The sequence below is a fragment of the Lissotriton vulgaris genome, chromosome 9, assembly GCF_964263255.1.
Source record: "Lissotriton vulgaris chromosome 9, aLisVul1.2, whole genome shotgun sequence".
Lineage (NCBI taxonomy): Eukaryota > Metazoa > Chordata > Amphibia > Caudata > Salamandridae > Lissotriton > Lissotriton vulgaris.
Genome location: NC_141697.1, coordinates 725,751,414 through 725,765,254, shown reverse-complemented (window position 1 = coordinate 725,765,254; position 13,841 = coordinate 725,751,414). Strand labels below are relative to the sequence as shown.

At 43.2% G+C, this 13,841-nt stretch overlaps 1 protein-coding gene across 1 annotated transcript in view; it reads left to right on the top strand.

Annotated features, from left to right (window-relative positions):
- Window positions 1-1,697: 1,697 nt before the first annotated feature.
- AP2S1 (adaptor related protein complex 2 subunit sigma 1) overlaps window positions 1,698-13,841 on the top strand; it is a 52,479-nt gene continuing 40,335 nt past the window's right edge. Inside the window, exons 1-4 of the mRNA XM_086938464.1 lie at window positions 1,698-1,849; window positions 10,242-10,391; window positions 11,070-11,183; window positions 11,567-11,626. Coding sequence (XP_086794590.1) covers window positions 1,847-1,849; window positions 10,242-10,391; window positions 11,070-11,183; window positions 11,567-11,626 — 327 coding nt within the window. The 5' untranslated portion in view covers window positions 1,698-1,846. The remainder of the gene's footprint in view (window positions 1,850-10,241; window positions 10,392-11,069; window positions 11,184-11,566; window positions 11,627-13,841) is intronic.

Sequence of the window (13,841 nt, the reverse complement as noted above, 5' to 3'; positions counted from 1 at the left end):
TGCTTGGGCCGGCCGGATCAGATGCACTGTACTGGTGCTCTTGGGCCGCAAACGAACCACTCCGGCCGCCGCAGTCTGCCCGGGTGTTCTAAGTTACTCACTCTGCCGCCGTCCGGGCCGTGGGGGGACGGACTGGGTCGGTAGCGCGTGATGCAGCAGCCGCGAGATTCATTACGGCGCCCGTTGTAACCTCATCAAGACCAGCCTACCTGGAGCCATTTCTAAGTTCAGCTGCTGCCCATGACATCACGAAAGTGAAAGTATGCTGCACTAGCGCGTGGCGATTCACTACAGAGTTGTTACATTGTGGCAAGCGGCCAACTCAGAACTCAGCCCCCAAGAACTCTCCCATGCAGCACGGGCTGTCTGCCTATGCCAATATCACTAGTGTTTTATATTAGCAACGCTTGATAGGAACACGTCCTTATATGCGTGACTTCCCATTTCATTGCGCTGATGCGGACCACTGAAATGAGTTAGTGTCACACCTGATGTGTGATACTTGGCAGGGCTACTTCCACGTACCCAAAAGAAACCTCCGATCTTCCAACCTCGCACTGGCCGAAGCCCAGCGCATCCACACAGCAGGCGGAAGAACCTTCTCTCACACTGCAGCCAAGACCTGGAACGAGCTACCAGCAGACATCAGACGTGCCCCCTCCCTGAACACCTTCGGGAAGACTCTCAAGACCTGGCTCTTCGCTTAAAACAGACCTGCGGACCTCCCCTCCCCGTGCCCCCCCACCTTCAGCGTCTTGAGACCCTCAAGGGTGAGTAGCGCACATACAATTCCCCTGATTGATTGATTACCTTGGGTATGATTTAAAAGACAATAATGCTGCCCCACAAGGTACAACAATATTGTATACATCCCAACATTTGGACAACAGGAAGATTTTGAAAAAAATCTGAATTTATTTTCTCCATTGACTTACATTGCAGAGGAGGCAATTTCAGGCACTAGATAGCTAAAATAAAGTTTTGGGGTTAATAAATAAATAAAACACGAGGGAAGTCTTCCTGGTATGGAAGATTATGGCATTATATAAAGGGCACATTAAATATCTTGGTTCGCTCAGCTTTCAGGGCAGTGGGGATGGGGAATCGTTCACAATAAAAAATGTATTACTATTAACACGACAATGCACTGATATAATCGTATGTACTACAGGGAAACTCGAGCGTTCAAGAAATAACCTATTTTTAATTGGAAACACATATTTTACATACAGCTTTCGGGTTTCAGCTTTTAGGATCAAGCTAGATCCCCGATTCGACCTTGGCTTAACGACTATGTCAAATTTCCCGATTTGCCAATTCCTGGAGCCACTACGTTAACTGCTGCATTGAGTTGCAGGAGTAAAGGCAAGGACAACAGCAGTACATTCTAGCCGCCTTATGACCGGAAGGTAATGGAGTACCAGGAAAACCAGACACAGGCGAAACAAGACACTGCCATTGCAAAGCTGTAAGGTGCAGCAGCTAAATTCTTTGCAATCGCATTTACATACCCGCAACACCACATCCAATGAAAAAGTGTCAGATTTAGTTTCAGCCAATCGCGAGCGAGAGTAAAAATGCTGCAGCCTCCAGCAATAGAACAACTGTGTATTACTTTTATAGCCAATCCTGTGACAAGATTTAGCCTAACCAATCCATGGTTATCGTGCTTTCCACGACGATTGGAATTTGTTTCCTCTTTCTTGATTGGTTATGACACCGGGGGTTCTTCAAGGGCCAACCCTGCTTACTGAATTAAGGGACTGAAGACGTCCCTTGAAGAGGTGATAACGGCGGACGGTCCAGGGAAATTTTGAGACAGCGATCACCCTGTCTGACAATCACCATGGTGAGCGAGGGGTCGTGGGTCGTTAGAGGTCATTTCAGACATATGTCAGAAACCCGGGAGAGAGAGAGAGAGATTATTGGGGAGGAGGGAGGGCATTTTAAGGAATGACACATTAGGAAACCAATATAAGACGATGGTTGTATCGTGAGAGGTGGAAGAAAGGAGGGGAGTCAAAACCGTAACGGTGACAGAAGGTGTGGCTGATAGATGTGGAGTTTAGAGGAAAGGAGGCCGTGACCACTAGGGACAGGGAAAAGGAGAGACCCCGGGGATATAAAAAAAAACCTCAAGGGAGCAGGGAAAGTCCAGTGGTCTGACTGTTATTGGGAAAGACTAGCATAGCTATCATGTCTCGTGCCTAGCACCATTACTTAAATGCTAGCTTTTTAGTTCACGATATCTTGCCTGCTGTGGTGTAAGAGCTCAGTCTTGCCACGTCAAAAGTTAGACTACAAGTCCCATAATGCAACATTATCGGCTAAAAAAAGAGAAGTAGGTGAATGTTCATGTCGTGTGTCCATTTAGTACCTGGCGAGAAACCAGAGAGAGACATCATGGGGATGGGTGAGAGGCAGAACAGACAAAGGTGAATGAAAGGCCATGAGGGTCTTGGGTGACATGGTTGTAAAACGAATAAGGTAGACCATGGTGATAGAGTCGTTATAACAGTGAGACTGTGGGGACACCATTGTTGGAATGATGTTACCAGGAAGAGTTTAACCACTTGGCTGCTAGGCGTTTTCCCGTCCTGCGCTAAAAAAACATAAATCCTATACACCATGACGAGCTGGCCTTGTCATCCGCGCACGGCAGGTAAGCGCCATGACGAGCCCAGCTCGTCATTAGCCTCGAAGGGGTTAAGGTATTCCTAAGGTTGATTCAGAAAACTTGGAAGTGAAAACCAAGGATGATAATGGTAGGACCAGAGTATAAAAGATGAGGTATTGAGTTTGGAGCCCCATGTGGTGCTGAAACGATATTTTGTAGAACTTGCGGTTGATGCAATAGAGAGGAGTGACAGTCTAGGCACTGAAAGGAAGGGGGTAGTTACTGGTTAGTGAAACCCTCGAGGTGGCCAATTGTATGCACCAGTGGGGTTGATGCACACATTTCTGATCCTCGAGCAGTAAGTAATATGTTTCAGGACGTTCATTTATGGAGTTTCGGCTTAGTGTTGTGTGTGTATTTATTAACCTCTTCCATGCTGATGACTGCCCCCAGCCGTCATGCATCACGGTGGGCGTGTGCTGATGACGGCTGGGGGCCGTCATGAACCCGCCCACTCATTAAAGCGGCCGCAGAATCGCGGCCACGCCCAAGGGGTTAAAGTGCTTCGGGCATATCATCAAGGCTCGTGATAAAATTATCGCCGCTTTAGCGTCCGTTTTCGGGCGAAAAGCAGCACTAATTTCATCGCACTATCATCAAGGTCGCCTAGCGTGTGAAATCATGCCTCAGCGCCTGTTTTCTGAATTGCCAGCATCACAAAGTCAATGAGATGCAAAGTGGGCGTATCTCAATGAAATTACGTGAGAAATGTCGCTAACACGACTTTCTCCTATTATCAATGTAGCCGCAAACCTGCTTAGCGATGACAAAAGTAGCGCTAACTGCGCTTATCGTTCCTTTCTTTACGCCTGCTTTCATTTCCACTTAGCCATGATATCCTATGTGAGGTAGATTGTGCGGATGACTCCACCCTGCCCCTGCCCTATCATTAACGAATCGCCTATCGCTGTGGGATCGCACATTTTGCAGCTATCGCTGGATTATATATCACATTGGAGATAAGCATTGCTGATAGCGCGCTATCTCGTCGATATAATCCAGCGACAGCCAGCGATAATTTATCCTTGCGCTAAGCGCGTTTAGCGATAATTATAGCTGGCTGTTGCTAATATGCCCCTTCATTTCCCAACCTAAGCGCTGAAGTGATTTGACAGACTAGCACACGCCCCTTCACTGGTCTTCTTACAAAGAATGTGGATTTATAGTGTGACCTATGTATGAAATGTTTTGGTGTTGTGTTGGCTAGAGTTGTGCTGTGATTATGTAGTTGGACTCCTAGTCAAGTGAAAGAGTGAAGAGGATGCTTAGTGCAGTGTCTTATTTACAAAATGGGGGTACAACCCAAATAAGTCACTGGGACCTGGGTAAAGGCGGTACAGCAGAGAAAAGTGGTCCCAGTAAGCAACCTTCTAGGAAAACACACACAATTTAGTAACAGCAAGCATTAAACTACTTATGCTCCAAAATCATGCTCCATATTATTTATTCATATTGAACACCCGCAGATGTTAAGCCAGCAAAACACCTGAAAGTTATGCAAAACTGGTGTGCCCCAAAAAGGGAAAGAAGGGGGAAGAAAGTTTTGTGTCAAGTGAGGGTTGGGAGTGAAAGCAGAGTTAGTGACAATATATACATCACAATGCTATTTACAATGTAAGGGAGCTTATCCAGCCAGACAATTAAATGAGAACATATTAACAGCCATTATCTATAATACAGGCGCAGTGAAAAAGCACTGTTGACCCAACTGGCATCGAATTATGGCATAAAACGACTTTTCGACTGCAAAATCACGTAGGTAACTTCAATCCTTACAAAGGGGTCTTCCTCAGGAGTGTGTGGGGGCACCATGAGCCACCATTCACTGGGTGAACGAAATGATGATGGGCCTGTAGACTCCTTCAGCAGAGAACGGATAGGATGGCAACTTCAAGCATATGAATTTTCTTTAAAAATCCTTAGCGTCTCTTTAAACTTGTGAAGGGCCAAAATAATATTCAAGGTTCCAATAAACCTTTTGTGAAAAGATGCAGTCATAAAGGCATGAAGCACCTCAGGATGAATCTATTCCTTGACTCAAAAGTGCATCCTTTCACCACATAATGCGGTGAACGGATGCACTTTCGTGTAAATTGTAATTATCAATGTGATGTATATATTGTCACTACCTCTCCTTTCACTCCCAACCCTCACTTGACGCAAAAACTTTCTCCCCCCCCCCCCCCTTCTTTCCCTTTTTGGGGCACATCGGTTTTTAATAACTTCCAGATGTTTTGCTGGCTTGATGACATCTACGGGTGTTTAATATGAATAAATAACATTGAGCACGATTTTGGAGCATAAGTAGTTTAGTGATTGCTGTTACTTAATTATGTGTATTCTTATAAGGTAGTTTACTGGGACCACTTTTCTCAGCTGTATAGTGCAGTGTCTTGTCCGGGTAGAATGGTCTGTCAATTGAAGCTTGGTTTATGTGGGAAGTATTTTGATGTTGGACATTATGTGCGGAGGTTTTGCTATCCAGACCACGACTGTGATGCTGAATGTTTCTTTCTTGGTTAGTGCTATTATTTCTCACCTGTTGAGGAAGAAAGAGGTCTTTAGCACCTTCCTGAATTTCAGGTGGTCGTGGATGTTTTTTCACTAGGATGTTTTTTTCCCTTGGATGTTAAATAATATTTCTACCTGTGCAGAGAAAGATGTTCCGCTGTTGCATCCTTCATGTCTATAGGGACGGTTAGCAGAGGTGTCAGCCTGCAGCGATGCATCTGCTTTTCTCTTACAAAATAACCAACTTTAAGCTTTTAACTTTTTGAAAGTGTGCTGTTGTGTAAAATTATACTTTTTAAATTAAGGATAACATTAACAGTTCGATTTTTTTATTTATTTATTTGGAAACCTTTCAACTGTTTGGTGCATCATTCTATAGATATAAATTCATCCATCACTTGAAACATTTATATCCTGCTGGGGAATTCAGCTAATTGTCCAAGTTAAAAGTTGACATTTATAGAAAATGCAATAGTAAATACAAATGCAGTGCAACATTATATACCTAGTTTGCATTGTGTTAATGTCCAAATACTAGCATTTCGGGAGTTTGAGCGTTTTAAATTAAATTTGTTTTTAATGGGAATAATTTAAGCCCAGAGAACATTAGAACACATTGGGTTAACAAGACCCACATTCTTGCCAAAAGTTTCTCAAGAGTTGGAGTGATAGGAGAAGGACATTACAAGAATGTAGACTATGGTAATGAAGATATTGAATCGTAGGAAAGCATTCATGCAATGCTGCTTCGGGGTGTAAGAGTATGGGACGTGGGCAGGAGTCGACATTTTCAGGTCCAGTTGTAATCGGAGCCTAAACCTTCCCCACATGGTTTTTAGTGATCTTCGGCTGAAATTGTTACACTGTTCATGACCTTGCACGTTGCATCTTTTTATCCATTAGGATATCGCAGTGGGATGGCCATATTTAGTTCCAGTGCCATGATGTTTCAACATGGTTTGTCGATTTGTTATACTCCCTGTGTGCTTTATTATGTTTGAGTAAATGGACAATTTTCAGTTGGCATTAGGCTTAGATGGACATGTATGAGTTGTTTGTAGAAGTGTAGTTCGTTGGTTTTTCTGGTTTTACTGTGTTCTTTCCCTGTAGCTGTGGACGCCAGGCATTACTTACTGATACAGACCTACCATATCCTGTAAAGGAGCAGGATTTCCTGAGATACAACTTTGGCATTAGGGCTGACTCTGCAGCCTCCTTTTCCTGCTATCTCATGTTTGGGGCTGTGCAGAAGTGATAAAGTGTGCGTGTAACACGTAGTGTCGCAGCTGAACACGAGGACATGGGTGGGGTGCATCTCGTCACACTACGGCTACTGCTACACTAACCTCGCCAATGCTACCTTGGTTGGTTCAAAATCACCTGCTTAGAAAAAGTATTGTTATTATTGAACACATTTATGTTTTTATGTTGCTTGAATTAATCAGCCCTAAGATTACATGGAAACTATCCATTTTTGAATCCAAGTCAGACATCGAAACATTCCGCCAATTAAGAGCAAAAACATTGTTGCAGTTTTTGAAAATCAAGGCGTTTTCAAAATGTTTGTTTTTTATCCTGTAATTGTTTTGTAGGCGATTATCCTAAAGGTTTATATTCATCCCCACGAACCTTGGCATTGACTCGGAGTCTGTGGGGAACAATGCTTTCTTGGTTATGTGCTTTAAAAAAAAAACTGTGGTTTCTGTCCCAGGGAATAGTTTGCAGTAACTTGTTCAGTGTTTTTGGTTGTGGTTTCAGGTATTTACTTCATAATCGTAGGTTGAGGGAAGTACGCCTGTGGATTGTATTAGGCAAAGCCTAGGAATAACGTTTTAAAATAAGTGAGCATTTTAGCCGTGTGAAATGCTCATTAAATGTAAGTTATGTACTAGCTTATATTTCTGCCTTTGTTCTGCATAGACTGTTGCAGAAGTGCACATTTTGGGGATTTCAGCCTTAGGACGATTCGTTGGTTTATAAAGAAGTTGTTCTCTAGGTGATGTCTACTATTCTTGTTGGATGCAAACAGGATGAGAAATTAGATCTCCATATTTATTCTGTTTCCAGTGAGCACATGACAGTCATTGCCGAAATGTGTTGAGAGATCCTCTGTGTCAAACATTTGCTGTTGTGGTGTAAGGCGTTCTTACTGTATTATTGTGGGCGAGGGTTATAGGTTGACATAAAAGAGCAGGAGAAAATACATCTACAGAAAGGACTATTGACCTCAAGATGCTCATGTGAGCAGCAAAAGAGCGAGAATAGACGGTTGGTGAGATATTTCTGCCCACTCTGGGTTGTGGAATTCCTATCGCTCAACGCCCAGGATATATCAAGGGCAACACGTTTTCATATTAACTTTGGACAAGAAGGCCCGGCCTCTTTAAACACAATCCCTTTGGCTTCCAGATTACAGTACAGATCTGTGAAAGGATTGTCTGGCACTAAAGCAATATATTAATTTTTACATGTGTGTTGTTTCAACTTATTTTTATGATTCACTAATGCAGAGCCTTTACTTTTAGGGCCAGCGCAGTAACTGAATGAATTGAACTCAGCTTTCATTATTGACCGGGTCTGGTTCAAAAACATATACACATGTATTAATTATTTGGTACTACGTCTTAGGCTACCAGAATACTGTCTGATTACATGCAGCACTCATTTAACAATATTTGTGATTTTTTTGCTTTTGAAATATAAAGTACAAGAAACAATGCAGCTGTAAATTTCGTTTTATTAAACTGTTATGCAACTTTGTTTGCAGCATGCCAATATGAAAAAAGAAAAATGAGGGCCAACTAGTGGAAAGTGATCTTGGCAACATGAAAATAAGCCAAGGGCCCATTTCTTACACAAAAACCCAAAAGTGTGCAATGAATCTTGCAAATGTATGACTTTCAGAAATTCACACAATTGTATCTAAATATGTCTGTTAAACGTACCCATAGCAAACTTTTATTCATTTCATTTTCGCATAAGCAAATCTACTTGGTTAGAGGTTCGAATCCCAGCATATCAACTGCCTTTCTTCCTTCCAAGATTGATAACCTTTGAGTATCATTGAGTTGGGTAACAATAACATCTAATATTTCAGTGCTAAGAGACCCTATATACACATGTTGTGTTATGTTATGTTAGCTATCGGAAAAGCTGCTTTGCGATATGCATATTTATACTTTCTCCATACCCTTTTTTCTTCACCCTCAAAACATTTTTACTCCTGTCCTCTTCATGTGTAAACATCCAACCTTTTCTAGTGTGGGAGAATATTGAGGAAAAGTTAGTGAATACCCTTCAACATGAAAATCAGTAAGTATGCATAGACTCACTGGGAACTCTGAATCTACCACATGGTCAGACAGATGGTCATCATGACCCTGATAAGATGAGAACACGGTCCTAATTTGTCACCTCACTGATTGGCACCAAAATGGACAAATGTTTGTAGTTGCATAACGGATATATCACTGACACACTGCTTGCTTAGGGCAAGCAGATATTTTATAAAACTCCACACCACGGCCACTACAACAATTGGAAGCCAGAGATTGACTCTAAATATCTTTCAATCAGGTCTCATGCACACACTCTTCTTTAGATGATCCTCAGCTGTGTAAACTGAGAGGGCCGTTCAAGTTACATATTTTGTTTTAGTCTGTAGCATGCACAATTCCTGTAAATACTAGAGGTCTTACGAATGCTATGTGATAGTTGCTTTCCTTATGAATTTTGCTAAACTTTTTATTGTGAGATATCCATGATTATCATCTATTCGCAAGATAAAATATGTCTATCCCTCACAACTGTCCATAGTCGCAAGACCTTTCTTTTCAAACCAGCTGCCACAAGGAACAGTCATGCAGATGAAGTAAACATAATAACAATAGGAAATTACGTGGGATAAATTGTAGCCCACTAAGTGGAATCTATGTGAGATTAAGCCTGGGTAGGAACGATGCTTCATGGACTTAGTAAAAGTAATTGCTTGAAGTTACCAAGCTTCGTGATGCACTGGTAGCTAGACCAAGCCTGCAGCCTTACAAGAAGCATGGATAAACCTAGTACAATTTAGAAAAGCAAAAGCGATACAACAAAGTAGAAATCTATGCATTAAACCTACAAACTGACGTTCCCCAAACTTATATTTTTAGATTCTCAGATCCTGAGTGGGGATGGATTATTGTTGCTGCTCTATGTTGCCTCTGGGCTGCAGATTGGTTACAGTGCTTCTGCTGTGCTTGGCTCTTGGCATGCCTTTCCCTGACACAAAATACAGTGTCCTTTTTCCAGGATCACTTTGGCTAGTAAGATTAAGTGTCTCCTTTTGACCTCCGACAGGGAAATAAAGTGAGTGGATTGTATTTTTATAGATTTTTTTTTCTTCTTTTGTATGGTGGCTTTCTTTTGAGGTGGCGGTAAATGTGAAGAAGGCAGGTATAAAAGTAATGGAAAGACCTAATTATGCAAGTATCATTCTTTGGAATACAAATTCCCATTTCAATTCTATTTACTCAGTGTTTTAATGTTTAAAGTGGGTCAAAGCACCTCTTGTGGAAATGTCTGCCTTCTGATGAGTTTCATTGACCGAAAGAAACTTCCAAAGACCTGTTATCTTGCTGCTGTGGTAAAAGGATGCTTATCAATGGATGGTGTCTGAAGTCTGCTGCAGTGTCTTAAAAAACTTTCACTTATTGTAGTAGACCTTCCCTTTCCTGAATTTAGTAGATTTCAGATGAAAACGTTTGAAATGAAACAATTACTTTTCGGATTGGATTTTTGGTGTGTACAGAACATGCATGGATCAGTGGCGCTTACTTGGATGCTGAATTTTCATTTTCACGATTGTTTTTATTGAGGTGAAAAATATAGAAGGGACATGAATGCTTTTCCACTTCTTTGGTCTACAGCTCCAGATGATGAAGGACCGAGTTAAACCCAGACATTGGGCTCGAGCCACAGTTGAGCTTTGGGGAGCTCACTCACTTGTATTTCTATGCTTACTCTTGGTAGTTTCTACAATCATGTTTTTGTTTATTTCTCCCCTATCTAGATCCGGTTTATATTGATACAGAACCGTGCAGGGAAAACTCGACTGGCCAAGTGGTACATGCAGTTTGACGATGACGAGAAGCAGAAGTTGATTGAGGAGGTTCATGCGGTTGTAACTGTTCGTGATGCAAAACACACCAACTTTGTAGAGGTAAGACTGTCAGTTTTCCGTTGTCAGCTCTGACAGGACCCCAGCACATATTGAAGGTTTTCCTCTTCCCACTACCCACATAGCATGTCAATGGCAGTTAGCTTCTACCTCATCTGTGCACGTCCACCAGTCCAGCTTTCGATTTTGCTGGGCAAATCTTGCCCCCTGCAAGTGTCCGAGTTCCAATTTCCGCTGTTAAGTTTAGGATACTGGGGAAAATGGATATAGCAAGCAACTCTGTGTACTCCTGGCCACAGATGAACACTGTTCCCACGGTCTGGTAATGCAACAACTTCACTGCCCGTGTTTACTAAACTAAATTCAAACCAAAACATTGGTCAAGTAGGATTATTTCATTGATGTTAATAAGTTCAGTACATCCTTGACAGCTGATTGCATACATCATTGAGTAATTAGGCTGGTAGGTTGGATCTCAGTTTCAAAATAGTTAGGAACACGCAGCCTAAACTGAGTGCAGCTTTTCTTTAAACACTAATTGGTAAGAACCGTTGGATGTTTACCATTTGCCTCCCCTCTCCTAGGCCTTAAATCAATTATGTAATGTTTGGAGTCTATATTTGTTTGCTTGTGAAGAAGTTGTGTGCAGCTTCATCTTTTGGAGGATTTCCCCGACAGAAAATGAATAACATGCACTTCCTGTTTTTCCATTCTGTCTAGTTCCGAAACTTTAAGATCATTTATCGGCGCTACGCGGGTTTGTACTTCTGCATATGCGTTGATGTGAACGACAATAATTTGGCATATCTGGAGGCAATTCACAACTTTGTGGAGGTAAGATGTCTTTGCAAGCTATACACATACTTGTGCCCCTTCAGTTGGTCGTTTTATTTTACCCGATAGCTGAGAAAGGGATAATAGTTTACAATGCACTTGTGTTTTATTTCGCCATGAGTAATACTTGCAACATGTATGCTTTACCTCTGAGGTATGATCGTAGTTTATAAAGATAGAACACATGGGGGTGAAGGAGGATTGATGAATATCTTCATTTTAAACCCCTGGGCCCCTATAAGTTGCATACGTTAGCAAGAGAAACATTAGCACTTTATCTCCGGCAGAACTGAAGAATATACATTACTTACATTAGACGTTTTCTTTGCTTATGACTAGCGTCTCGCAAAACCAGGATCAAATTGTTCCATGTTTTTCCCCAGGTGCTGAATGAATACTTCCACAACGTCTGCGAGCTTGATCTAGTGTTCAATTTCTACAAAGTAAGTGCTTTTGCTTGGTTTGAATGTATTAGAATAAATATAGTGCTTAACTGTAATATTATATAGCGGCAAAGCACAGGTAGTGTCTAGGGTTGCTGGTAGTAAGGCAGTCAGTATTGCCACAATATGAGAGCGATAAAACGGCATGCCAGCAATTGGTTCAGAGGAATCATATAATCGTGTGGCAGATTTCTTTGCAGATAAGGTGGAGAAAATGTACTCCACCTTTCAGGACTCTGCTCGTGTCGATCACGAGATCCCTGGAGAAGTATGACACATTCCAGAGGGGGGATGCATTGTTAGATTTACCGAGCCACCTACAGAGCTGTTAACGAAAATCTGTATGAGTGTCAAGTCTGGTTCCCCAAGAGACCCTGCCTCCCTTAAATTACTTGGAGGGAGCATTGGAACTCTTGAGCCATGCATTAGACACCTATTGGAATTTTCTTTCATGAGAGGAACCGTGCCAGCGAGATGGAAGGAAGCAGTAGTCCATCTGCTACCCAAGAAACCGTATATTATCCCAGATCAACTTGATAGTCTTCGCCCAATCTCTTTACTCCCCTACTTCGCAAAGGTTGCGGAGAAGGTAGTAAATACACAACTTATTGGGAAACACAATCTTTTGCATACCACGCAGTCTGGGTTTCGGGCACTCCACTCGATGGAATCAGCCCTGTTGCTCACCACGGAAACCATCAGGAAATACGTGGACGAGGGACAGACGGCGGCCTTAATCCTGCTGGATTTAAGTGCCGCCTTCGACACTATGGCTCACCATACCCTGCTGCAGTGTCTGAGGAAAAGAGAAGTGGCAAGGAGGGCATTGAACGGGATGGAATCCTTCTTGTCCGAGCGCAGCTTTCAGGTGAGGCAGGGCTCTCATTACTCCAGGGTCATCAAGTTGAAACAGGGAGTACGGTAAGGATCAACCCTGAGCCCGACCCTGTTTAATCTCTGTTACACCGTTAGCGGAGATTACAGATTGTTTTGGGATCAGGGTTGTGTCCTATGCCGATGACACGCAGCTGGTGGTCTCCCTGACACAAGCGCAGGAGACGGCAGCCTCCAACTTTGTGGCTTGCATGCAAGATCTTGCATCATAGATGGCAAATAACTGCATGAAATTGAATGGCAGTAAGACTGAGGTGCTTGTGGTAGGAAGAGCACTGTCGGTGTGGTCATCGGAATGATGGCCCCAGTGTCTGGGGTCCACCCCGATGCCCTGTGAGCGGGCAAATAACTTAGGGGTTTAGCTGAATACATATCTTTCGAGTATCACACCAGGAGGGTAGCAGGGGCTTGTTCTGGAGTCTTGAGGGGCCGCCAGAAAACCCTGGACATGCTGCCCACCGCAGCTAGAAAGACCACGGTGCATGCCCTGGTAACCTCACGCCTTGATTATAGCAGCGTTCTGTATCTTGGGGTCACGGGTAAATGTATGCAAAGACTTCAAGTTATAGAGAACGCAGCTGCTCAGCTAGTTCTTATGCTCCCTAGGAGGGCCTCCTCGAAGATGGCGTTAGCTTTCCTGCCCTGGCTGCCGATAAGGGAGAGAGTCCTGTTTAAGGCACTGTGCGTTTGCCATCGTATCATTCAGGGAACTTGTCCATCCTATCTGTCTGATTTATTGAGGCTCTACTCTCCAACACGCCAACTGAGATCGGTGAGGGTGGGCCGGGTGTGCGTCCCTGCCATTAAGAGAGCTAGGAAGGGCGGCCACTCTTTCCGCTTTTTGGCAGCTCGGCATTGGAACAAGCTCCCTGTGAGCCTATGGTTGGAGGGCTCGGAAGCTATCTTCTGAAAAAATCTGAAAACTTATCTTTTCCCTACAGGATAGGCATGCTGGGCAAGGCTGGTTAGGGGTTGTGGCAGTTTCGACACCGTAGCGTGGGGACACACTGGCTGAGTGTAACCATGCACTCTATAAATGCATCTGTTATTATTATTATTATAAAAGCTCACCAGTTTCTTTGATGTCAGGGGCGGGGATGCTACATGGTAAAGGGCATGCCCCCTTGCCCTGAGTGACCAAACTGCACGTGAATCTGTTATCCTGACTTAATTTTGGGTTCAGCGCACACAGAATCCTGAGGGTGTGCTGGAGGCTTTGGCTCAAAATTGACATTGAGACCCAGAGCCCGGCTCTGAGGTCATTGAGAGGTGTCAAAAGTGTTCCCTTCAGTCTGTGTCCCTGACCATGTACACTGAGTAG